The 27,444-nt window shown below is 44.8% G+C and overlaps 1 protein-coding gene across 2 annotated transcripts in view; it reads left to right on the forward strand.

The window, feature by feature from the left end:
* Positions 1-3,122: 3,122 nt before the first annotated feature.
* Positions 3,123-27,444, forward strand: part of FAM193A (family with sequence similarity 193 member A) — a 126,277-nt gene continuing 101,955 nt past the window's right edge. For both annotated transcript variants that reach the window (XM_066996505.1, XM_066996506.1), the window contains exon 1: positions 3,123-3,477. In XM_066996505.1, coding sequence (XP_066852606.1) covers positions 3,199-3,477 — 279 coding nt within the window. In that variant the 5' untranslated portion in view covers positions 3,123-3,198. The remainder of the gene's footprint in view (positions 3,478-27,444) is intronic.

A 27,444-nucleotide genomic window follows, 5' to 3' on the forward strand; every position in this document is an offset into this window, starting at 1 on the left:
AAAGGTACATAAAACAATAGTTCAGTGAATGGGGGTAATTCAAGGATGGTGGAAAACAGAAGGACAACTTTAACTCTTCTTGGAGCTGCCGTGCAGCAAGTTGCTCCTTTGACTTATTACTGCATGAAATACATAATTTACAACCACTTGAAATCAAAGAAACCATAAATTTTACCCTCCCTGGCACAGAGCCTATTTTTTCAAGAACAGTAATGATTAGCAGAGCACCTATTTTTTAATTGTAGTTATAACGAGAGTTCAGTGGTATGGGTTCCTTACGTCATTGTGAGTGCAAGAGGAGACCAGCACAAATATTCCAGTGAGGCGGTAAAACCATACTGAGTTATCCCAGACCCCTTGGCATTGTGAATGCGGAACTTGAAGGTAACTGTGACCTGCAGGACTCTCCACAGAGCCTTTTATTGACTTTATGCTTCACAGATAAAACCACAACGCTACTGAAACTCGGCTGGTTCAAAGGAAGGCCATCTGAATGCACTGCAGCGTTCTGCACTGTTTATGCAGTGAGTTTTTATAAATGTTGTTCCTGGAAAACTTGAAAAACTTTAGGAGTATAAATGATTTTTCCCCCAAAAGGATATTGAAGTGTAATGCCATTCTTTAAATTAACAATGAGGTAAATGAAAGTTAGTTTGTTCAAATGACTGGCTTTATTTTTCTAGGGATGAGGTGGAGCATTTTAAATAATTTGATTCAAGTGAGGGCAAGAATCTTGGTTGTAAGTCTTTGCAGCAGGCAAATTAATTTCCTTTTCCTTTCGCTCCAGTTCATACCAATGTTCAAATCCACCACCAAGCTGGCAAGTTCATTTCTAAAACAACCTACTGGCTCAGCAGCTAATTGTAAGTTAAAAATAAGGTGTGGTAGCTGAGTGCTGTTCAAAGCCATAAAAGTACTTCATTTTCCCCAGCACTAGTATTTACTTGCAGATTAAAAAAAAAAAAAAAAGACCCTGGCCTCGACAGTTTATTAAGACTTTGTGTCCTGCACTGCAAATTGTCTTTAATGTTGAAAGCTGAATTTAAAAAATCTTATGGATGACCCTTATTTTCTGAAAAGTAAAAGGAAAACATTTATGTTTCTATAACGAGAGCATTGGAATTAAACATTGTGATGCCAGACTAAGCAGTATTACTTTAGCTGCTGTACAGTTGAGTGATTTTACTATAATAGTTTCTCATAATAATGTTTTTTATCTGTAGCACATAGGGGATAGAGAGACTGACAGAGCTGTAATCTTTCTTTCAGAAGCATGGTGTTAGATGAGCAGGGGCCAAATGAAAATACAATTCTGAAAGGAAGATAAAGCTGGCCTTTATAAGATTAAAATAAGACATGTCAGCCTTTCAAGTGAAAGATATGCGCTCTGAAAATAACACCATGTATTAAGAAGAGATGTTACATGGAGTAAAATTTGAGTTTACAGGACAAGGCCTGGAATTTATTTGTTCCTGGCAAGATGCTGCACACAATCGTGTGAGTTCTGTGTAAGCCTACGGTTGTCTCTGCTGTTTCTTGTTGGTACAGCCCCGTGCGCGCTGTGTTGAATGTGTTCATGAAGGCTAGCGCCCTGCCCCAAAAAACTCACCGTTTATTAGACCACATAACGAAAAAACATGTTCTCCTGGTTTCACAGCTGCCTGCGTGTACCTGCAAAGCTCCTTCATGCGTATCAGGGCAAACTAAGCCTGGAACAGCTTCAGCATGGATGGTGGCTATGACTGGAGCTGCCAGCACTCGTCAGGATGCACTGGAATAAGTGCTTTCTTCCATTTCCCTTCCCAAGCTCCAGAGCCGTCTTTTCTGTGACCTGTAAACGTTTTATGGGCATTGTGTCTTTCAGCCAAGCAGCTGTCCAGCCGTGCTGCGTGGCTGCAGTGAATGGAAGGAAAATATTCCGGTGTCTCCGAGCTATAGCCAGATCCACCACCGCTACCACACAGGCCATCAAAATCTTAACAACTCGATGAGATTTTTACACTGCAGTCGATCATCGCCAGGTTTCATGACCCCACCTATAACTTTACGTCAGGCCATCACATCAGATCAAAGCAGCGCGCTGGAGCATTTTGTCTTTTCCACGTCTATCTGTGCGACCGCACGTTGTGCCACCAGGGCAAAACAATCTCAGGAAATGCTGCTGGCCGATGGCTTATGATGCACCGGGGGGGTTATGTGGCAGTTTATGGCGGGGGGATGTACGTGGGAGTTAATGCCATGAGGTGAAGGGATTCTCCTGCGGCTTAGCAGGAGAAAGGGACAGCAGGGCTTGAGGCCGGTGGTGAGGAAGAGGAGCTCTGGGCTGTGAGGTGATGCCATGGGTTGGGTTGGGTTGGCCACATTGTGCGGCAGGCCTGCTCTCCTTGCCACCCGGCCCCGTGAAGAGCAGGGCACCATGCCACCAGCCCACGGGGCTCAACCTCCATCTTGAGCCTCCCCCCGGGGACTCGATGCCTCCCTGCGCCCACAGCCTGCACACATCGGGGGCAAAACGTGGCTTCCCCGTGACTCTTTATTGAGGGGACGTGGTCAGCGGTGCCGTTTGACCGCGCCTTTGTGGTGCTTGTGCGAACGCGGAGCGCGGGAGGCGGCCGCCATTGCCTGCGGCGAGCCCGGGGCTCGGCCCCGCTCCCCTCACAGCGCGGAGCCCCTCGCGCCTCGGCCCCTGTGGGAGCGGCCGGCGGCCGCGTCCCCTTTAAGGCGCGGGGGCGCGCGTCACGTGGTGCTCGCCGGCTTCTGGGCGGCGGTGTAGTCCCTTGACCGGGGTGGCAACGTCGGCCGGCGGGGCTAACGGCGGCGGGCGGGACTACAGCTCCCAGCGCGCCCCGCGGCGGCGGGTGACATCAGCGGCCGCGCCCAGCCCGCTCCCGCGGTGCACGCCGGGACGTGTAGTCCTTTACCCGAAGAAACAGAAGGAAACGGCGGGAGCGAGAACTTGTCTTCCCGGCGTGCCCCGCGGGGCGGGTTCCCGTCAGCGCCAGGGGGAGCCCCGCGACGTAAAGGGGGATCACTTTCCCCTTGTGTCCGCCATATTGGACGGTAACTCCGCTCCGCGGCGCCGGGGCCGAGGCAGCCCCGTGGCCGTGACAGGCGCCGCGCCCCGCTCCTCGCCGCCCCCCCCCGCCCCCCTCCCTCCCTCCTCCGCCTCCTCCTCCTCGCCGCCCGCTGCCAGGCGCCATGAGCCCGGCCGACGCCAAGCGCGGAGCCAAGCGGCGGAAGAACAAGCGGGGCGGCGGCCTCGGCAGCACCGGCGGGCCGGGGCCGGGCGGCGGCGGGGGAGCCGGCGGCTTGGGCAAAGCCGGGGCCGGGGCCTCAGCACCGGCAGCGGGAGCGGCGGCGGCGGCAGCGGGAGCGGCCCCCGTGCGGGCCGCCAGCCAGGCGGCGGCCGCCTCGCCGAGCGCCGGGGGCGGCCTCCTGCCGGCACCGCCCGCCGCTAACGGAGCGCCGGGGGGCGAGGTGAGGAGGGGGCGGCCGCGAGGGGCGGCCTGAGGGGCCGGGGGGGGGCCGTAAGGGGGCGTGGGGAACCCCCTCCCCCCCTTTTTTATGAAGGGGGGGGATTTGGGGACCCCCCCTCAGAAGGTGGGCGGTGGTCCCGAAGGGTTTGGGGGGGCGGTGCCCGGTGTCGTCGTCCCCCCCCTTTTCCTTCTATCCCCCCCCCCCCCTTTTCTTCTCCCCCGCCGCGGGGGGCTTCGCCTCAGGCCCCTCCTGCACGGAGGAGCCGGGAGGGAAAGCGGCCGCGGGGGGAGAGCCGGCCGCCCCTCGGCATCCAGCATCAAACGGGGGAAATCCGTCAGGAGCGCGTTGGGTGGGTCACTGGGCCTTTCTTCCGAGGCACTGCCGAAGGATTAAGCCTTGAGCAAGGTGTCCTGCTAGCTCGGGTGACAAAAGAGTAAATAAGTTCATGCGCTTTTCTCCCGTAAAGGTTACCTCATGTTTTTTTTTTTTTTATCCGCACGAAGGTTGCGTTTAGGTGTCGTATTTACAGAAGGATTTCCTGCTGACAGCATCTTCAGGCTTCCCTGCGTGTCGTGCAGCCTGCTCTGCCTCCTCTCTTGCTCTCATAAACTTGTGGTGCATGTGAGGGGAGCAGAAGAAATGGCTCTTCTGTTATGGGGTGGTTAAAACACCCTGATGTACTGAATGCTGGTTTTGGTGTTATTTTGTGTTTTGCTGGTCAACAAGCCATTTGGTATTTGTAGATTAACTTGTTTTTTCTTTAACGCTCGTCTTTTTGGGCTATCGTATTTAGTTACCTGAAGCCCGCAGTGGTTTAGAGGAATCGTTTTTGTATGTCTCTCCTAACCTGATGCTTATTTCAGGTGTGATTTCTGTTTGGGACAGTACCACTTCTATGACTTAGATATCCAGAAGAATGATGTGCGTAATGGTGAAGAGATGGGCAAGCTATTTGTAACTTTGCCAATCATGAATCTGAACTCTGCTCTGGGTAAACCTCGTGCAGGAAGATGCTTCTTGTTTTCTTTTACATCTTAGACGGCAAGTTCTTGCAGGCACAAGCTCCTAGGTATTGCTGGAATAAACATGGTAATGCAAGGGGAACAAAATGAGCAATGGAGCGATAGGCAGAATGCTTCACTGCTGTGATTCGAAGAGCAAAGGCTTCACTGTCCCTGATAGTTTGATCTCTTTCTATCTTGTGGTTAGGTGTAGGCCAGGACTTTGGTTGGAAACTGATTGTACTGGGTCAGATCTTTTTCTGAAATTCCTCTTTTAAGGGCAGCATTGCTTCTAAATTTTCTGCTTCATATTTCTTCTTCCTTTTAGACTAGGCGGTTCTTAATAAAATTTCTTAGTCTTCAGGGGTCTTCACTTGGAGAGTATATCTACCAAGTTAAATGCCGTATTTCAGCACTAGATTTCTAGGAAAATACATTGATATATTACTTGTAGCAATATGGTATTTGTACTCTTGCAAGTATGCACAACAAATAATTTGAACACGTTGTAACTTTGTCTTAGTTGATTTCTTTTGCTTGTACTCTAAGACGTGTATGCAATTTATCAAATGTTTGTGTTTTACTTGTTAGCATGGTACATGTGATTCAGAACACTGATGGACGGACAGGGACTTAACAAATCTATCAGATCAATTAGTTAAGCGTAGAATAAACCAGTGACGGGTTTCTCATTAAATGAAACAGTAAGTGCTAGAGGTGGGTTATAATGAGGGTAGATAAATCCCCAGTGCTCAGTTTCCAAAAGGGAAATGCTTGAACTCAGAGATGCTCCTTTCAAGTTGATGCTGCTTCCTCCCTCCATGCTGGATTCTGTGACCTCTTCCTTGACACTTTCAATACCTCACCAGTGGTTGTGGCAAGAAGTTGCCAGTAGTGCACAAGATTAAGATTTTGTCTTTGAAAAAAGTTAAATGCTAAAGCATCATTAAATGACTGTTAGGTGCTTGAAAACGTGCTGTCGTTAATGGCCGGTAATTCGCCAGTTAGGGGTACGTGGTCAAAACAAGGCTGCGTTCCGTGACTGAAAGACTGCCATATGTTGCTTCTGGATGGAGTTGAGAAAGAAAACTGTGTATTTTACATGACTGATCACTTCTAAATTAGGTGCGATGTTTGTTTTGGCTGCATGGAGAGTAAGCAACACGCTAATAGCTGTAAGTAGTACCCAGACTTGCTTTACTTTCACCTTGCTCAGAATATTCTGAAGTTCCTGTTAGTGGGTAAGAGAACGCAGCAGCCAGTTCTCTGCTGGACAAACGTCTTTGAAAGTACACATATATAAAATTATTAATAAAAAGGCACAATTTCTAATTTCCAGTGGTGTTTTCTAGTTGTTAGCATGCTTTGTTTCCATCTTTCATCACTTCCCTGATATTATGGCATCCATGCTGGATGTTCTGGGCACGTTCTTCTGTTGAAGTTTCTTTAAATGCTTCTTCCAGAACTTGTCTGAAGTACAGAATGAAATGAGAGGCTTGAGAAATGACACTGTGTGTGTTCTGCATTCTTGTCTGTCAGTAATTTTCAGGATAAGGTATGCATTCAGTACATTTTATGGAATGGCTTGAACAGAGTTATAAAATGGCTTTATTTATGGTTGGAACTAAAAGCGCATGTGCCAGTATTAAAATTCGAGCTGAGACTGTTACAGCTAACAAATATATTTTAATTGAGGCTTTTATGTGTCTTATCTGGAATATTATTTTTAAGACTGTAGGCTAAATTCTGCATTAGAGTACATGCAACGTCTTGTTGTGGGCTGCAAGTGGGCAACTCCTAATAGAATCTTCCTGGAAGCTATGTTGCCCCGTGCACATGCTTTAAAGCATCAGAATTCATCCTGTACAGTGCTCTCAGATGCTTAAAGTGATAGGGAAGTTCAGGATGCGACGGCAGTGTTTTCAGTGCAAGGGAGTATCTCAGTTTTGGAAACCTGTAGCTATGTCTAATTAACCTGGAACTGAAAACCAAGTCACTCGTTTCTGTGCGGCGCTCCTGCAAGACGGCCCTGGGAGCTGTATTTCCTCTCCTTACAGAACTGTTAGTAGCAGTGTCATGGAGTGAGGAGTTGAGTATCCTATGGATAACAACGATTTGTAATGAGAAAAGTGAAATATTTTGAGAGTTTATGTATATATTTAAACAGACCGCTGCCTGTTTTTGTTTTTAATTCAGTAATGCATTGCATTTACTTGCCACTTTAGCTCTTTGGCTGGTGCTTGGATCATAACCAACTGCATCTTACAGCACCAGTCCCTATCAACAGCTGCACAACCCAGGGTTATGCCGTAGGAGAGCTGGCAGTTCCTTAGCGTGCCCAGGTACTTGGGAGCGAAGGGCTGGGGCTCCGTGGCTGACCAGTCGCTGTAGGTTATCGAGGTGAATAATTCAGTAGCCATTTTACAATGCTCTCGCTTCCATTTCTCCAAGTATCATTTATATCAGTAAATTGTAGCAATGTATTAAACCTTCTTGCATTTGAGAGCTGTTGATTTTTAGAATTTCCATGAGCTGTTCCACCGGACTATTCCTTTATTTATAAGATGGTTTCCTAAATAGATATTCTATTCATGGCAGACCATACGTTGCCACCCTGTAGGCCATTTTTTCCCAGCAGCTTTGTAGTTCAGTGCTCCAGTTGATTGCACTTCACTGATATCTATGCTTGATTTGTTGGAGATTTTTCTTCTCTCTTCACCCCTCCATGATCCAAACATTCAAAAGAAATAGCGTATAAAAGATGAGCTTTGTCACGAACTCAGGAGTTCAACAAATACCTAGCTTTTGTACATAGGTAACAAAGAAGGCAAATAAACTTTAGCCATTTTTTATCAACGCTCAGGTAAACCTGGTAATTCTAATAAAATAATATTGTAACCTGGAGTTGAGGGAACGGGTAATTCTAAAAATTTATGATACTTTAGGAAAAAGAAGTCTTTTGATAGTCCAGGAGCACGCTTCTTCCTCTAACTAAATGCAATTCATTCGTTCTTTTTTTTTTTCCTGTAAATGGAGGTGCGGTCCCTGCCTTGAAGAGCTTATGCTCTGCTTGTTTTTTAATAAAAGGAGATGTAACAGAACGGGCTGAAACTATTAGGACTGATTTTAGGTGGTACGGTTGAGTTACCTTGCTAATTTAGAAAGGGAATCTTATTGCGACTTAGGTTGAGGCGTTCTAGTTAGCTTCATTTAAAACAAGCTTAATGGTTGCATAACACTCACGTTAATAGCTCTTTCTTAGCATCTTCCTGTGATCAGTGAAGGTATTTCTCAGCTAAGAGGTCGGGGACCACAGGCACGCCTCGTATCCCTCCGTTCGGACCCGGTAATGCCGCTCCTGGGAAGCATGTTCCTGTGTTCTCCTGACCTTGACGGATCTCCAATCCCCGATCGCTCCATTTCTCCCCCACCTCCTGCACCTGCTCTATCATGGTCAATTGATAACGGGAATAATCGCTTGTGAATTGTTAAATGAAACATGTGGAAAGTGTGGCCAAAATTGCATCTGGTTCAGCGGTGCCTAATCGGTACTGGCTAAGTAGCCTGCTACGGCTTTGTTAGGAAAGAGGTGGGGTTCTTTCTTGCTGTGTTGGTTGCAAAATGGTTGAAAGAAATTAAAAAGATATTTTTGACTATAAAAAAAAAGACTGACTCCATTCCCTCCCAAACTTTTGTCTCCTGTCTGAAAATGAAACCTTGCTGATTTAGTTCAGAGTTAGGTTATCATGAAATTAGGTTTCTTGTCAAGTGGGTGGGTATTGATGGCAACATTCAGGGTTCTGAACAGTCACTGTCCTAAAATTTTCTGATACAAAACAGTACCTGAAGTGTCATTTTATGTGTATAATATCAGATTTTCTTTTACAGTGTCCTTTTGTAGTGGTATCCCACCATGAGGGGAGCCCTCGGGTCCCTTCTCCTTTACAGTCAGGGTATGAAGGGATCCAGGCTTCCTCTACTTGCCTGGCAAGGAGAGCTGAGTGCACATTGAAATTCAGACTGATGGCATCTGGTGCCTGCACGGGTAATGTTTAGTCCCTGCTATGGTTTTTGTAGGGGTGCTCCTCAAGAAATAGAGGCTTGCTGGGGATGCATCGTGAAGAATTTATGAGGAGAAATAATCGGAAATGAACTTGTTTTTGCTTAGGATGGACAGCACTTCATGGATGTGCTAGGCAGTGTTCCAGCGCTCATATGGGTACAGGTAATCAAAGAAGATCAAGTATTTGCTGAGGCTCCTTCAAGGTTGGGAAGAGGTCACTTCACTTTTATTAAAGTGATGAAAACAGTTCCTACATTTTCCTTTCCTGTGCCAAGTTTTTATTCGAATAGTGACCAAGGTAGATTTGGACTGCTGTGTTTTGAGGAAGGGTATGTCATAGGTGAAGCTCTCCGAGGATAATTAAAAGAAGGGAATATTGAAGTTAAATAGTTAGACAAATGCTGCAGTTTAACTCTCTCTCTGTTAATAACTCAATCCACAAGTTCAGGTTTCTTCTGCTGCAAATGAAGAGTTCAAATGGGAAATGACATCTGTAATGCTGCTCTTAATGTTATTATGGGAACTGCAACAGTCGAGGCTTGTCAGGGAATGCAATAAGATAAATATGCCATTATTTCTTTGACACGAGTGGTACTTGATGGTTTTATATTATTAAACTTCAAGGCAGCCTCTGACATTACTGACCTTCACCTCATAGCCATGTGAGCAAATACACCAGAAGCAGGATGAAAGCTCTGAGCAGCACAGTAATTCTCCTGAAGTATATACTTTCCTTAGAGCAAATAATTCGGATATAGCATGTGCAGCTGCTGTAGTGGTGCAGAGGTCAGTCTGAGCACCGCGTTACACAGCGGCTTTCAGGGGAACAAATTATTGGGGTTGCCTCGTGAGCCTGTTTGAGGCTGTTGAATGAAGCTGTTCCTGCTGGACTGGTGATGGAGCTGGAGAGAGGCTGTCTGGGAGCAGGAGCTTTAGCCGTGTGCTTATGTAATTAACTTAGCTTCTGTTGGGCAGGCTGCATGACTTGGGAAAATGTTCTTTCCATCACAGAATTCCTGGTAATAACAGGGGGTGCTTGAGCATCTGGGAAGGAGGCATTCCTGCTCTGAATCATGCTGTAGGAGACAAGTCTCTCTCCACCCTTTATAAGAGGAAGCCTCAGGGGACTTTGGTAGAAGCTGGACACCCAGAGGTGAGGATACTATGGAAGTCTCTGTGGGAGGCCCTGTTTATCCTTGGCCTGCCTATTCAGTTATGGCTTCTTCACTTTAAAAAATAAAACTGGAAGCTCAGAAGGGTTGAGATGAGTGAGCCTCATCGCAACCTCGGTCACTTCTTAAAACTGAAAAAATAGCTTGGCTCGTTTATTGGAAGGAAAGAAAGAGTGACTCTACTGTGCGTTTCTTGGAAGAAAAGCTCGGGCTACTTCCAAGAAATACTGCGGTGTGTAGTCTCCCTTCAGACCCAGACAAATAAAATCAAATGGGCTGTGGATGCTTCTGTAGATCGTTAGTCTTATGGTAGAGCACCACAAAGCAGGTCCTCTCGCACAAGCAATCTTTATGGTAGCGACCCTTTAACACCTTGGTCTGACGGACTGGGTTATAGGAGCTTTCTCGAGTGCGTGTGTCTGCAGGAACTTCAGAAACGTGAGACCGCAGTCACCCAGCTAAATAACGAAGTCTTCCCAGGGTTACGGAAATCATTGCTGCTGAATCCAGAGCCTTGGACTTCTGGGCCTCGAGTGTGGCTGTGGGAGGTGACGTGCTGCTGCAGGAGGAGTAACGAGGAGTGAGGACGGATCGCCGGGAGCGTGCATGGATGGCAGTTGCTCTCAGAAAAAGCTGCTGGATTTTTTTTAACTGCTTTGGCAGCAGCTCAGTGGTCTGTGTGGAGCTGCGAACAGATGGAGGATGTGATCAGCTGTTGGGGCAGTGTTTGTTGCTCTAAATAGCTCTTCCTCTTCTTCTTCAGGGAAAGGTGGCAGGAGGGGTAGAAGTGTCCAGCAGCTCAGGCTACTTCACTGTTCTGGAGCTACATCTTTAGATACCTGGCTGTATTCGTCTAGACGTTGTTATGCCTACGCTGTCAGGGTGTTAGTGAAATCACAGCTCGCATCGCAATGTCAGCTTTGTTCACTTCCATCCCTAAGTCGTTGCCCACTTTGGAAACAGCAGCTTCTCCGCTTAAAAGTTAAAGCAAAACCAAGCAGTGCAGAGGCAGTGGCTGGTTTATTTCCCAGCTGTGCGTATGCTGAGAAGGTAGGTTTCCTAGACATTGTGTACGGGTGCGTGCATCGCTAGCGTATTAAATGCCATTGATTGATAGCAGTTTACTATGTTGTGTGTGGTTGGTTGGTGTGTTACCTGTAGTAAATAAATCCAGTAGCTGCCCTGTGAATGTGTAAAGGGCCCCACGGACTATCTGTAGCTTCTTTAATTAGGGATGTAAACACTGGCAGCTTAAGTCTACAGCACTGAAATAATTGCCAGGTGGTGCTGATGAGGTGTTTTTTTCCCTCCCCCTCAAGGTCTGCTCACTCACCTTCTTTAGGAGATCTGCAAGTGTGGCAGAAGTGACCATGGAAATTATTCCCCAGATAGGGAACTGGAGAGTGAAGGATAGCAGGGGCATGTTCCTCTACAGAGGATGAAGGAGGCGTACAGTAGTGGCAATCCCTTATAGTTATAACATTCAGAAAGCTTTTGGGGAGGGGGAAAAACAGGTGCAGCAGGTTGTGTGAGGACCATCCATCTCATGAGCCAGCTTTCGTCTAAGACGGGCCATCTAGGCTAATAAATGATCTGATTCATGGTAATAATCTGCCTCTCAGGTGGACTTTGCACACTTTGGTGCTAACATGGCTGGCTGCTGCCTGAGCTGGTGCGCAACCCAGAGCTGGTGTTCAGCCTTGTCCATCAAATGATCTCCTTGTACCACCAGCAGCTATTTAGGAACTGGGAACCTGGATACCTGTCAACTGGACCAAGGTCTGAATGTGACCCAGAAACAGCATCTTGCTATAGTTTGGATGTAGCCACTTTGTCAGGGTCTGGTCTTGTCTTTTGGTTGTCGTCTTTCCTCTTCCCATCTGTCAGAAGAAGCAGGTGCCCATCACAGATCTGGTAAGCTGAGAGAAGGGTAAGTCTGTTCTGTGGCTAGTGAATGGGGATGGGGTCTTTGGAAGGACAGAAGGAGACCGAAATGGCATTTTCATCCCTCTTGGATGATGTGGCAGAAGAGTTAATTTGGATGAGAAAGAACTGTAAAATCACGAAATTGACAGATGTTAAGTGAAAAGAAGCTTAGCCTTGTGAGATAGGCGAGTGAGTTGGTGAAGACTCAAACCTCCACTGAGCATGGCATTATGTTTTAATTGAACTTGACTAGTAAGCTTTTTAGATGCATCACCTAATGACAGCCTCCAAGCCTGTGAAGGACATGGCTGAAACTTGGTCATGTCGGCGACGTAAGGAAAAGAAGAGAAGGCAGTCGATGAAATTCCACTTGTTTGCATTAACAGATGTCTTCCAGGAGGCTTGAAAATCTACCTATTATTTTATTAGGGTGTATCTTGTAGTATGTAGCACTGAAATTTGTTGGAAACTGCATTGAATGTAATGTTCTGCCAAGTGTTGTGAGGCTCTGCCTTGACTCCTGGTCTGCTTTAAGCTCTGTGCTGCCTCAACGCCTGTTCCTCCAGAGCAAAAGAAGCAGCTTTGGGCCGGGGTGCCAGGCTGGAACGCGCTCTGCCTCCTGCTTCTCCTCTTCAATGCCTCTCTCAAAGGCTGAGTAGCGCAAGCAGTTGCGTTGGTGCCTTGGAGGCAGGGCACGAACTGGGGGTATTGCAAACGTCTTGCTTTGTGCTGTATTTTGGGACTAAAGTAATTTCGCTTTTAAACTAAGGGGTTTTCGAAAGCCAAAACATTGTTTTTTCAGTTTTCTAGGTGCAGGAATAGTGGCTTGAGCTCGCAGAGCAGGACCCTTCCAAAGCCAGGAACGTGGTGCTACCACTGAGCTGTACGCAAGCGCAGCTCAGCTGTTTTTGAGTATTGTGTGGTCTTTTTCTCCTTGGTGTGGATGCAGCAAGCTAACGGTGATCGCGTGATGTGAAGATACTTGGAGTTAGCAGTTCTCGCAGCAAACGTGGGTTAGTTTGTGACCCTCAAGGAGTTAAGGAGCCTCTTCCGAATTGTGTAACCGTGTTAAACCCAGTAGTGGGCTGTTTCAAACTTGAAGGGAGTTTATCACTGAGATGGATGTGAGGCTCTGAATTTGGGTAACACTAATGTTGGTGACACAAGCCCAGTGACTCTCTTACAGGTAGATCTGAGTGTGTATGCATGCTCGTACACGTGTGTGCATGGATCCAAGTGTTTTTAAACATGGCATTCTTCAATGGGGATTAATGGTGTTGTTGTGTAAGTTGGTATGAAGTACGTTGTGGGCATGTGAATATTTCTGGAACATGTACTTCCCGTGAGTGCTAAGGCTGCTCCTAGTCAGACAAGTGCCCAAGTAAATGGTTTTAACGCTGGGTTGCACGGTGAAGCCAGTCACTGGGAACACAAGAGTTTGCCATGAACAGCAGATCTGAGCCACAGTCCAATTTTGCCAGCCTTTAGTGTTTAATTGGTGTGGAGTTAATGACCAAAAGATTTCTTAATTGCCGTAATGCTTCCAGGCTGCTTATCTTCAGTAAGCTGCTAGCACAACAGATGGCAAGTCAGTGGCTTAGCCGAGGTGGACTAGAAGTTTTTCATTGCTTTGTTTTAATGGCCATAACTTAGGTACGTGGCTATAGATGATGGGTATTCGAAAACAAAATCTCCACCGGAATAGGCATCAGATGAATTCAGATTGTTTCATCTCTCAGCAAGACGCAGATCACTTCTTTACCCTCAGAAGAAACTTTGCAGTTACACCTGTGTGATCGTCTTTATTTCATCTCCGCTCCTTTTTCCCTGCTACTCCCAAGATTCATCTCCACGAGCTGTCATTCTCTGCTCCTTTTCAGGGCGTCCGTGGGGAATTGTACTGGTGTCTGCTGTGATTCGAGACAGATTGGAACAGCAGGCTGGAGCTGGCTGGGCTTTGTGTCAGTGCAGTAACTGGCGAAGAGTCTGCAACACGGCAATAAGAATAGACAAAATTAAACGCCCATGATTTTCGGATGGGCATTGCTTTAAATAACAACTACTGATGTTTCAATGGAAAAAATGCACATGATTTTTTTGTGTCCTGAATACAGGCTACCATAGTTGTACGCTATTCTCCCCTTGCTTTAGTTTTGAAGCATTATGTAGGAGAGGGAGGAACTTTGCACTGAGGAACGCTGCAAAGTGACAAAGTTAAATATTAATTACTATTTAATGTTTTAAGAAGTGCTGTCACTGGCCACCCAGCTTACTTGTTCTCAGAATTGTGGGGAAATCATGACACTTAATCATGAACACTTTGAATATTGTGCCTAGTGTGGTTTTTAAACTTGACTGACGTATTTTATGTCTTAATTATGAAAATGAAGAGGAACAGTTTTTTTTTTTTGGTGCTATAAGTTACTCTGAGCATTTGTTTCCGTTTTTTCATCAGGTGAAAAATCTGGTGGTTCTATGGGGTTTGCTTTGGTCCCTAGGAATTGATCCAAACATGACTAGTGATGGTCTACGGGAATTTATTGCTTAAGTACACATGGAGTTTTCAAGTAGGAATTTGAACGTGTGTGCTGCTTGCCTTTTGTGGCTTCCAACTTATGAACATAGTGTATGTGTTTAGATGTATTTCCTGTTTCGAGTGTACGTCGAAGTCTGAGGCCAGCTGTGGGGCTCAGAAGTCAGCAGGGTGCTGGTGTTCCCTGTTAGTGAGCGCGGCTCGTCCTCTGTGGCAGTAGGGTGCTGCTGACAATAGGGAAGAAATCGAGTCAGGTTAGCGTGCGGTACTCCGTGCCTCTTTTCTCTGAAAGCCTAGAGGGTATGAACCGATGCTAATAGTATTAAAACTAATGAAACCATAAAAATAATGAACCAATAAAAATAGTATTAAAAAAAAATCCATTCAAGGAGGTTACTCCCAACCCTGGTAGTGTTTGTGAGCTTTCGTTTTGATAAAATGACTTACGTATAGGGTGTAGTGGAATAGTAGGACGACACTTGAGTTATTCCCCTAAAAGCAAAAATTTCTTCCCAAATAATTGTATTCTTAGTTTTTTCTCAAGTTAAGAATGAGCTCTTCTGATGAGATAAGAATTTCCTGTTTTCTTTGTGACCTATGTGTTTCTTTCTTAATAACAGGATTTTTTTTTGGTATTTTATTTTGCTTGTCTTGTCCCATCCCTCACTCTGCCACAAATGCACTCTTTTATATAGTTTGCCCAAGTAATTGAACTTGTCAAAATCAAGGTTTTTTAGTCTTTATATTAGCTGATGATCAGGAAAAAAATGATGCCAAAGAGTCTGCCTTAAGTGTCCCCTTTCCTGGGATTTAGCAGAGCAGGAATCCCTTTGGTTAAACTACAGGAGGGTCACTGGAGGAAGATGTCTTTCTGTCACTTATTGCACCTGCCTCTGTAATAGGTTGTTGTGATTCTTCCTTTTCTCTTAAAATTAAAAAATAAAAAATAAAGCTCATTTTTCTGGAAAGCCGTCCCTCTGTGCTCTGCTGACCCATCCGGTCTAGTTGGTCTGCCTGTAGGGAAACCCTACTGGGAAGGCTTACAGCTGCCTTAATATGCTAGAAAATAGTGGTGGAAGCAGCAGAGAGGATGGCTCTGTGTCCCAGGGCTACTTTGTGTATTTACCCTTCTAATTAGCTTGCCTCTTCTCCACCTTCCAGTCCTGCCCGCAGGAGAGGGGGTGCAGGTGGGTGAGCAGCAAGCAGGCTGCTGCAGCAGCACGCAGCTGGCAGCCCCGTTTCTTCCCCTTGGGAACTTTGTTGAGGAGACCTCACTTATTCTAGAGCTTTGTTGCTTTTTAAATTACCAGTGGACACCCCGATAGGTAAATATTTACCTTGATACAAATTCAAAAAGTGGGTGATTAATCTCAGAAATGCCATTCAATTACTTGATTGATTTTTATTATTATTGCACTCTTGGAAGCAGACCTAAATCCAAGCAACCACACGTCACAGTACTGCTTATAACCATATAATTGAATTATCATGCTTTACCTTTTAAACCTCGTGCCAGACAAATAGCCAGACTTGCTGCTAGTCTAAAAGAGGCTCTTACTTTGTGAAAAATGCTTTGCCACAGTCTTATCGAAATCCTTGTCTTTAATGCTGGTCTGTAACAAAGATGCTGTTGCTGAATAGCTGGGCAGTGGGTCTTGTAGGCTTTTTGTTAAGGAGCTCACTAGAACCTGATGATCTATTTTTGTGAAGGTATTTGTCTATTATAACAGGATTCCCCTCAAATTCCTTTTTCATAATCTAAAATGAGGCTCTCAGGTACTGGAAGCGTGTGCTCTGGCAGTTGGGTAGTTCTTCAGTTCCTTCTGCACATTTTAAACTGTCTTAAGTGTGATACTAGAGCTGGATGTAATGTTCCAGAGCCTCCTATCAGGGCTATAAAACCGTAATTTGAAGTTTCATTCCACCCTTGTTTTTATCTTGCTCATTTCTCCCTCTCCTGGCCCATGGAGACAGCCATGGTGGTGCTGCTGTTGGTGCAGCCTGCTCTTCTGATGACCTCGGTGATGGAGACTCCGCAACCGCACCAAGCGGCCTATTTTTGTCCTTAAATACTCTGCTGCTAATTTTCGACTGGATAATGTGAGTCTCCCTTGCTGCAATTCAAGCACTTTATTGCTCGTTCTGTTTGGGAACTGCCAGTTCCTCCCGGCGGTTGTCTGAGCCCCGAGCCCGGTGTCCCCGCTTCCTCCCAGGCAGGTTCCTCTATCTGGATGTGGTCTCCTTCTCTCGCAGCGTTTCTCCCTGCTCTTCGTGTCCAGCTCCGAGAACCGTGCTGGGAAGGAGTTGCAGTTCTCCATGGAAGACTTAGCGGAGCGGCATTAGGTGGGAGGATTATGTCATGTGTCACATAAGCTAGGTGGCCCACTGGAGCATTAGCCTTTTTTCCAGCGGGCTGACCTTGTTAACTCTTCTGCATACAGTCACCTACACCTCTGTAGAAACTCACAGTGCTTCTATCTAGATCTTGCTTTTTAGTTGGTCTAGTAAAGAGCCTCCTAAGTAAGGCTTAGTCGAGTAAATCATGGTATTTCTTCCTCCTTTGTGCAGCTCCATTGTGGAAGAAAGTAGTGTCTTTGACATTGCTTATTTTTTTTTTCGTTTACAAAACTGGGGTGGCTGGTCCTCTTCTCAATATCATTTAAGTGATTAAAAATAAGGGATTGAATATACTTGATTAACTTTACTTGGAACTGAAGCTAAGCTAAGGCAGTATTATTCCCCAGGTGTTTCTGTCCTTCACTTGGTTTCCTCTTGTTTCGTTTTTCTATTTATTTAGGAGACGTGTTGTTTATTTGCTTTAAAGAGAGAGCCTACGTTCACCTTTCTTTAAGCTTCTGGTATCTTGGGTGTCTCCTTGAGTTCTCAAAGATAGGATGATGGATTTCAAGATGGCTTAGGGGGCTTCCTGAACAAATGAGTTGAATGTTACCAGATAAAGCCAACTTAATATTTTTTCTGCTTCAGTACAGCTGTTTCCAATCACAGTCTGACTCTGGAAAGGTGTTTTTACCTGTTTGTTGATGCTAATTGTGCTCGTCACCTACTTGTAGTTGATCTCCGTAGTGAGGACTAAATCTGTTTTCTGTCTTCGTTCAGTAATGGAGAGATTCTTTCTTGTTATTGGGAGCGTACTTATAGAATGATTTTTCTCAGTAGCCTCAAGCTGAGAATTGTTTCATTTTGTCTTTAGCCTTTTTGATTTGTCCCCTCTATTCTCTTGCCATTGTTACGCATGTTATTCATTTTCTGTATGCGTTTTCTGAGTCATTATTCTCTTGCTATGTTTTCTGCTCTCTTGCTGTGCTTGGTTTTCTTGAATTTGTTTGTGTCTTTTGTGTCATTTGAGAATTAGCTCTTCCTTGCCTTAGACTAGCCTTCTCTGAGCTCTTATTTAATGATATTAAATCTGTCTCGGTCTGTCTCTTGCTGTTCTTCTTTCCTTTCCCTCTTCAATAACCATTGACTTTATGGTTGCATCCAGTGTAACTGTCTCATTGTTTACTGTCAGCCACTTCTTTCTTGCTGGCTACAGCTAAAGAAGGGTTCTCTGGTTGCTTTCCATGTTTTTTGTTTTTTTTAAAAAGTCAAGTTCTTGAACTCGTGTTGGAGTTGTGTATCCAGCAGATGTCTAGGTTCTTAGGATCTCCTTGTAACAAGACGTCCTGTGCTTTTCTTCACTCCCCTACCTGCACAGAGAAGGTGTCATCCATCTCTCTGCTACTCGTCATGGCAGTGAGCGTGCAGCTTTCGAGTGCTTCTGTGCTTGGTGATGTTTATGTCCGTTAGCAGCCAGGCACAACAGCCCTGGGCTTTTGGGGATGAGGTGGCTTTTGTTGGCGAGTGGTTTTTTCTTTTTTGTACTGACTGTATTGCCTTACTGTTAGTATTCCAGCTGGGAATACACTTCTAGGCAGTAGATGATAGTCTTGTTCATATACAAAGAATTCTAGCTGCTTTTCTGCTGCTTCCTCCAGTTGAATGCACATGGCTAACCCTGATGGATTGGTTGCTTCTTTCACGTGAACTTTGAGTAACTCCTTTCACTAACTTAGAGGCTCTTATTCAGGTTCCTCTGGCTTACCTTTTGGTCTCTGTTTTCCTTGTGATCCTAGTATAAAATGTTCTTCACTCAAGTTAGCAAGCAAAAGGTTGCCTTCTATGGCTTAATTCCTTGAAATCTTCTACATTTCCTGCACACGGAACCTGATCAGAGGAGCCAAAGCTGCCCTCCGATGCTGTTTTCAAGCACTTGGGGTTGTCTGCAGGATGAAGTAGTTCCTACCCAAGTTGTGATGGGGAGCTTCGAGCTTGTTACGCCCCTGCTTTTTGTGCAGGGATATATAATGCCTTACGTGTTCTTGGTCGTTGTAGCAGTGTAACTAGTACCTGCATGGATGGGCAGCCACGAAGGGTGGTTGGTGTGATGAGTGAGCATTGAGCTCACCTTCAGGGTGGTGCACGGCTGCCTGTAGGTTAGCTGTGATGCCTGAGATTCCTGCTCCTCCTAGGAGCTGTTGCAGACAGCCACTTGAGGGTTTTTTGGGGTCTGAGGGCAGGCAGAGAACAAGAGGAGGAGGGTGCATCCCTAGGAAAGGCCAGCAGGCAGCTTTCTCCCTGGGCAGTGCCTGGCTTGTCCTTTTCTCCCTCCCACAGCTGTAGGTGGAGCACGCCATGCGTTAGGCTTCAGCAGTGTGCTTCTGGTGGCTGCAGGACATTTAAGAAGTGATTTGACGTATGCATGTACAGCAAACAGCTAGAACTGGGCACTTTGGGGAGGATGAGGTGCAGGGACTGAGATAGTCTGATGTGGATGTTGGCTTAATTTGTAGCTGATCAGCTTTGTGTTCAAAGGTATGCTTCTAACAGATCATCACAAATCTGATGTTAAAGCTTGCTTGCAGCCTTCTCCAGTAATTTTGCTGATTGCTCTTAAATCTAGCTATCAAATAGGGCTCTGCTTCTTATTGATGCTCATTTTGCAGAAGTGAAGGGGCTTAGAACCGGGGAATTATTTCTCTGCCTTGATTGTCAGTGTCACGTCCACGTACAGTGTGTGATTCACCTGGCAATTCCATCCCTATACTGTGGGGGGAAAAAACCACATAACTGGATTGAAATGCTGCATTTGGTTGGTCCTTTGGATAATGCCGTTCCCCTTGCAGGGCTTTACTTAATATCTCAGGAGATTTTGCTGTCAGGAGTGAGTCAGATGAACCCTTCACCAGTTTGCCTGATTAACCAGATAAGGGCAGTTTCTTACAACATAATTCCTGTAGGAGGGCATCTACGGTTAGATCACTGAGGCTACGTGTAATTCATTCCTAAATGTTTGTCTGAAGCATCCTGAACTCGCCTTTGAAGGAATGTAACTTACTTGTTCGTGGGCAAAGTGCTGGCATGTTCCTGGGATTTTTGTTTTGCATCAGTCCTATTGATGTTATGTGCTTCTGTTCAGGATTGAAGGATAAACAACAGATTAGATCTCTGACAACTCTGTACTAGAAAAAAAAGTGTATGCGTGGTTGTTACTTGCCAGGGCTGGTTGGAAGACCTTTGGGGTGTTTGAACTACCTGCTTGGAACACTTCTGGCTGTTGTACTGGGGGGGGGGGGGGGGGAGAAGTGCTTGAATCACCTTCATTGTTAGCTTTTGGTATTTCTCTAGCACATGCTGCTGCCTAATTACTGGAAAACCATTGAACTTCTTTCTAGTACAGGAAGGGCAGAATCGCGGGAGGAGATGGATCGGCTCCGTTCTGCTGTGTCATGCTTGGCTACAAAGAAGGAAAGGATTGCACGGGGGGGATATGTGCTCCTCAAGAACTTGTGGTGTGTTGTCAAAAAGCAATCTCCCTGCCTGCATGTTCCTCAGAAGAGCCTGGGTTCTGGGTGACTGCACGTCTAGGTAGTACAGACCCAGATCTCGCTCGCTCAAGTCTAAGCTTGTCTGCTCTTAAATTAGTTCGGTTATTTTGTCTACCTGCTCCATTTCACTTACGAACTGGGGAAGAGCGCTTTATGGTGTGCGGGAAACTCTTTACAAGGTAATTATTATACTTAAATGAGGGAAAGGCACGGTTTCTTCCTCCTCCTCCCGTTTGGGCTTAACACTAAATTTGATTTTATTTCAGTTTCAGGATTTATCTTGGAAATTTTGAGTGCTTTTACACTCAACTTGGAATAGTAAATTCTGCTTTAATTGCATAGTGAAGTCATGTAAGAGCTTTAAAACTATCAGCCCCAGTAATAGTTTGGTTTAAATATCAGGAAGACCAAGATAAGTCATACTGCAACTCAGGTACAAATATATCTGTGCAACTACAAAGCCTTTTGATATCAATGGGGATAAGACGTAATGGGATCTGGGCAACTTTTTTTGGTACTGTCTATTTGTAGAAATAACAAAATCCCTTTTGCTAGCTGATTAAACCTCTTTTGCAATAGACGTTCACTAACCTGATTTTCAGTTCTTTCACTTGCTTCACGCTGGGGTTGGTGGTGTTTTACTTCAGGCTGAGTGTATTCCAGGAACTTGTACGTGGCTTTCCCAATCCTCAGCTTAATTCTCGTCTTCCTTCTACCCCCGGTGCACTCACAGGGAGGACTTGGTCGCAGGCCTCTCGCTGCCGGCCCTGCGTGGCTGTCACTGTGGCTGTTCCTGTTTGTCATCGCTTGAAGGTGGCTGGCGAAATGAAGCCTCTCTGAGGGCCGTGAAGCAGCGCTAATACTTTGCAGTGTCTTCTGACAGCGCAGCGTGGTGCATCTTGGAATTGTTTTTAGCAGTCTTAAGGTTGGGATCAAGCCATTGATAGAAGCAAATCCTTTTCCCTATTCATTTCCAAATCTTGGTAGAAAATTGATCTCTGAGAGGATGTTCGGTTGCAAATGTAGCAGGAGACGCTTGTGAAGCCCTGGACTCCTGTGACTTTTTTCATCTTCCCTTAAGATGTGAAACTTTTTGATTTGGAGCTGGTGGTTGAAAAATTCTGAGGATCGGAAATGTAAAGTATAAAAGACAGCGATGAATTTAAGATGAAAGAAAAGACATTCCAGAGTTATCAGCACAAATCACTGAATGTGTGCACAGTGATGCTTGTAAACTACCCAATTTCTAATACACATTGTTCAGTTTACATGCAGTACCTCAGATGGATGCTGTACAAAGAGAGAAGATAAGGATGTTAATTGCTGCTGGCTTCATTCTGAAGAAATGGTCTTCTTGAGCCAAGTAATTGGTTGCACGAGTATGGGCGTGCTGTACTTCCTTGGTTACACACAGTTCAAGAGCCGAGAGCCTCATACTTAATGCAATAATCTGGGTTTTGTTCAAAAATGATTCTTTAGGAAAAGAATTAAGATAGCATCACGAACAGGATGAGCACAAGCTTATGTCACGCTTTGCAGCCGTGATTTATCAGATTTGTATCTGATGTCTGCAAAATGTAGGGATTTGATTCTTCCTGTCTTTACCTTCACCATTCCTTCCTAGTGATGTCATCACTTTGTTAAGCTAAGTAAGCCCTAATATTTTTGTGCTAAATCCTGTTTTCACTTGTTCCGCCTCCTTTAAAGTTAAACAGATTTTGGTGACCAAAATTAATGATTTTTTTTATTCTGTAGGGGAGTTTTTCTTGTACTTACGATGCTGTGAGGAAACGGCTCATCCACTGAAGCTGTCCATGTGCACAAGCAGTGGTGCTGTAGTTTGAAAAGCGGAGCTTGACAATCAGATAAATCCACCTTTTTTTCCCCAAGGGCAATATATTTCAGTTATTGCAGTACAGCATGGATTTCAGTGTGATACGCATTTCTCTAGTACATGTTTATGTACTTAAACATGGTGTAAATTGTGATTCTGTGACTTTTTTGTGTGTGTGAATGAAACAGATGGCTTTTGGCTCAAAGGAGGAGAATGGCAAGATCAGGCTCGCAAGCACAGGCACTCCTCGCGGCATCGGGGATCTGGCGCTTTCTCCTGCAGCGATCCTTCTCCTCGGAAGGGCAATTAACCATTAACCACAGGAGACTTCGTCAGCACAGGCTGGCCACGGCAGTCAGCGTTGCTTGGAAGCGTGCGTCTTCCTTCGGGAAGAATGTCTGCGGGGCTGGGCGGCGAGCTCTGCCTGCGGGCTCGGGGCAGTGCTGCTTCTGGTGGCGACTGCGTTGGGAAAAGCAGGGGTGGCTTCAGCTCGTTCCCTTCTGAGTGCGAGGAGTACCCTCTCCCCAGATGACACGAGTCTTACGGCTTTTTGTCCTGGAAAACCATCAGTTGTTAATTAGCGTGGTAGCTGTAAAGGCGTACGCTTCTATGGCGTTCTAGGGAACCGTGGAAATGCTGCAACTTTTTTTGCTGCTGCCTCGGAAGAAAATGAGAATTTTTACTGATTAAGCTTCCAGAGGATATAGGGACTTGGAAGAGGATAGAAAAGAGCTCTCAGTTGATAGGGGTAGCTGATACTTGTTCGTATGCTACAAATAACCAATATTCACGCAAGTGTGACAAAACTTCATATGACCTAACTAGCCTGACCTTTGTGGTTGCTGTGCTGATGGGATGTACATAGCTGCACAATATTTAGCATATTAAAACAAAAAAAACTAGCCTGGGCCTTGAATCTGTTGACAACAGTATCACGTGGAGGACTAGGGGGGTTATTTGTATCTGGCACTGAATTCTTCTCAAATACCCTCCCCTGTGGCTACCTAGTAGGCAGGATCATGATAACTGTGTTCCTGACCTCCAAGGGCCTGTTCTCTAACCCTTTCCAGTTCCTCAGAAGGCAAGAAATCAACTGTTCATCAGATAGAAGTGTCTGAAGACGTAATGAAAGAAGAGCAATGATTGAGAGTAAACAAATATAATGAAATTTGCTAATTGCTTTTGAGCCGGGATGAATTCTGGTTTAGGTGATTTGCTACTTGCAATCTTTAAATAGGGTTTATGCTAGATCATATCTGTCAGTTTGAAAAGGCATCCAAACAGGAAGGTCTTTTGGCCTTTGTTATACAAATTTCATGTGACAGGCAGTACTTAAAAGCTGTACTTCAGAAACATGTTTATAGGGTTGTTTTTAGCAGCGGAATTCAACTGAGTGCCTGCAGAGGTAGGTAGCACTGCTGGTAGGATCTGGGCATTTCATTCCAAAAAGCTACCGTGTATTCCTATATATGCATTTTTTTTTTTCCTTAGGATAGTTTTTGATAGGGATTAGTTGTCACATCAGACTCTTTAAAAATGAGGAGGGGGCAGGGAGGGAGTTATTGCTAGCCTTGAGATACGAATGAATATTCCCACCGGTAAGTTTAATGGAATTAGTAGTTCAAGTCTGCATCATTCAAATTAATGTCCAAAGAAGGCATTTGTCTTTGTTTGATAAATGAAAACAGATGAAAAACTCCTCTTTAGTATAACCTTTCTTTTAAGTTGGAAGTTAAAATTAAACAATTGTAGTTCGTTGTCCAATTATCTTTTTAATTTTTCTTTATGAACGCTTCCCATTTCCTGTAGAGATTGTAGCTTTTTTTCCTGTGTTAACACTTTCATATTGTTGGCACTATGACCTGTGAACTCTGTATTTCCTAACAGGTCCTCATTTCCTGGAGGATGTATTTCAGGTTGATTCAGCCAAAAGAAAAAACTGTGCGCCGTTGAATAATGTACAGGAGGAAGAGCTCAGAATATATAGACATTGCTCTCTTAAAAATCATTACAGGATAACAGTGTCAGCATTCTTTTGAAAGCGCTGCTTCAAAGTTGTCTTTTGTAGGTAGGATTTTAAAAAACAAAAAACTTTCCTGGGGTACTTTCAGGCACCTTTATTTGTGGTGTAGCTCACCTCACTTAAGATGGCTGTTTCTGAGCATAGCTTGTTGTCAATCAAGGCCTGATGGATTTGTGGTTTGTGAATTGAAGTGGCTGTATAGAGTCGAGTTGGTTTTGATTACTGTGTCAGAGCAGAATTGTTGTATCTTTTCTGAGGGCTCCAATGCAAGAAGATGCAGCTGGCTAATAAACAATTCTGGGTAAATTCACAGGAAGTGTTGCTTTTACCTGTTTTCAGAGGACTTGCATCCTTTAAAGACTTAAAGTTGCAAGATTTGTTTTTTTTCCTATTCTGCTTTGTTCAGTGCTGTCTGATTTCCTTCCTGCTCTATTTCTGAGGTTTTTGTGTGTCTAATGGTGTTAAAAACAACAAAACCTTGACTATGTATACTTTTCAGGGTGACTTTTTTCAATTTATTTATTTATTTGGTCTGGCAGATGCTAGCAGTGCATGGCCAGCACTTTTGCAAACAATGGAAAAACACGTGCCTTCGGCTTTCTCCAGCTACGAATCTTTATGCCTGATGTTGAACAGCAGGACTGCGTACAGGTCACCCAGCCCTGTAATGGGCATGTAAATGGTTAAGTCATGTTTTCAGAACAAACACCCAAAAAAAAAACCAAAAAAACCACTTTTGGCACATGGTCTTGTTGGCTGAGTAACTGGGGCTTGAGTTTTAGCAGGAGGTAGCAGAGGCTTGTCATCTGGGCTTTGGTTTTGGATATCTCCCAAAAAGGGTGAGACAGGGACAGCCTCCCGATGCAGCTTCACTCTTCACTTGTAACTTCTGTGAGACTGGGAAGTATTGGTCTCTTAGAGCAAATCCAGTACACACCTGATACTTGCAGTTTTCTATATGATTCCTCTCCGAAGGTTGAACAGCAGTTATGATAGATGCTTCAACTGGAAAAAAGTATTTGCTTTGAAATAATTTCAGCTTCTGTTGCAAACTCTATTGCCATTTTGCCTTAATATCCAAGGTCCTATTTCACTGTTGGAGAATAGGCAAATCATATTTGGGATCTTGAGGCATCATTTCGTAGGGGCTTGAGTCACAGCAAGCTTACTTCATTATCTATATGCAAGGTAAATCAGGTTTTCTACATGAGGCCTCCCTGCCCGCAGCTTGTCAGCCTGTTTGACCTCCTTTATCCTTGATGAATTGTTTTATGAATACTTTTTACTAAGCTATGGAGATAGTGTGATGTTTACATCTGAGTGACAAGTTTTTAATAATGTGACTTGTTGAAGAAGGGAAGCCTTCAAAGAACCTGTCTTGTGGGTTAGCCAAATTCAGTAATGGTGTGGGTTGACTTCATAGAGAAAATACTCAAAGTCTGTGTTTTTACATTAACAAGATGAAAATTGCAATCAAGTGTCACCAAAATGACCCAAGTCTGACAGTGAATGAATAATGGGCATTTTCCGGGAAATTGCGAACAAGAAGCCTGTTTATTGAGCTAGAAATAAGTTGACCTGGGATCTCACGAACTTTACTGGTAGCACAAGTTAAGCTGGAGAGAACAGGTCATAGGTGTTTTCTGTGGAGGTACTTGGGTAGAGAATATCTCCTTTTGGATTAAAGTGACGATTGTCTGTCGCCAGGTATACCTCTGACTCCTAACAGGTTTAATATGTTGTTCCTAACGTGCTGGAGGAGTATTGTGCCTTACCTTTTGGAGGGCTAAATGAGTGACCTACTTGGCAGCAGCCTCGTTGGCTCCTGCAGCAAGCATTTGGTTTTGTAACTGAGAGCAGCACTTGAGCTATCTGCTCGGCATTTTCCTATCTTCTGCTCGTCTTTACAGACAAAACAAGAACAAATTCTCTCAAGTCAGATGAATCATCTTTTTGTGGTGCCAGCATTGTCTCTCTTCTTCCTTCCCCCGTTATAGATGATTTCCTGTATTTAGCCCTTGGGTACGTAAGTCCCACTGACTAGGCCTGATGGAGGGAGCGTGCTTTACAGGCAAGATTTCCAACCTGCTGGATCCACTTGGAGCAACATACAGGATCTTACTTAAATCGGTTTTAGTGGCATACTGTTGGTTATCGTAGCCAGCTGAGGTATCTCACAGCTGACGTGGTTGTCTGCAGCAGCTCTGGTTTCGATTCCTCCTGTTCCCCAAATGTCTACTGCGACCTGGAGGGAGTTAGGCAGTTGCTTTGTGCTCAGCTCCTTGGCTGTCAGGTGGAGATTTGGCTATTTCCACTTCGGAACAGCATGGTAAGGTAAAAATGTTTGAGGACACTTGTATGCTATGCTATTAATGATCTCTCTTAAGTACTATAGCTATTGAATGTAAACGTGCTGTATGTTAGGCACCAGTGCAGCGGAGGATTGACCCGACACATTAGCTGTATTGATGCGGAGCACTTTCTGCCATCTGGAACCTGTGCCAGATTTCTCACTAATGCTTTACTCTTGGCAGCCGTTCAACTTCTGGCAACTTCTGTTTCCCCTGCTACTAGATTCTTTCAGAGCTAAAAGGTGGTTGTTTTGTATTTGAGGGTAGCGTTCAGATTCTGTATTTCAAATTTTGGGTATAGCGAGAGTCACAAAAGTCTCGTAACATTCTCTGGAACGCTTCCACAGACTTCAGTGAAGATTTAAAGGCTTTCTGAAACTGCAAGCACTCCAGTGGCTCTTGAAGGAGTCCCAGGGGACTGACTTCTTGCATCACTGACTGATTCATGGATACGTCTTTATGCATTGAAAAGTTTTCCCATCTCAATTGTTTGGACTATGCTAGAATTATTCAAGGTAGGCTGGGAAAGGATAGCCTGGGAGTTTGTGTTAGTGCCCAAAATAGCAGGCTTGGTGAAATGGATTAATAGTTGCAAAATGAATCAACTGGGTGACTTGATGTGGGTACTCGAATTTTGGTTATAATCACCTTATCTCTGCTTTCTCTGCTTTCTGTTTGGAACTCCAAGATCTTTAGTAGAACCAAGATCTCTTCCTGTAGGAAAGCTTCACAGCCTTCCCTATTGGTGGCCTTCAGCTGGTGACTTGGGCAGCTGATCACTGACCTCCCTGCTTCCTCTCCAAAGCTTCTCAAACACTGAGACTCCCTGGCAAGCAAGCATCTGTTAACAAGTACAAGTGTGTTCTGTTCAGAGTCACTAAAGACATGTAATTATCACCTAAAAATTGGGTGTTCATGATGTCAGTTTCCTAAGCAAAAAAACAACTGCTTCTAAATCAGTGTTGGGTACTAAGATATTTTGTTCTTTATCCCCATGATTACTAATACTATTTGGAGGTCCTTATCCATGTACAACCCTCCCCTGAAAATTAAGTTCACTCTGGTTTCACCACTGCATCACATTAAATCGTGATTATGCCTGTAGGTAGGAACCTCCAGCCTCTTCGCTGCTGCCAGTCCAATATTTACCAATTTACAATTACTGCTTAAAAGCTGTTT

The sequence above is a fragment of the Anser cygnoides genome, chromosome 4 (assembly GCF_040182565.1).
Source record: "Anser cygnoides isolate HZ-2024a breed goose chromosome 4, Taihu_goose_T2T_genome, whole genome shotgun sequence".
Lineage (NCBI taxonomy): Eukaryota > Metazoa > Chordata > Aves > Anseriformes > Anatidae > Anser > Anser cygnoides.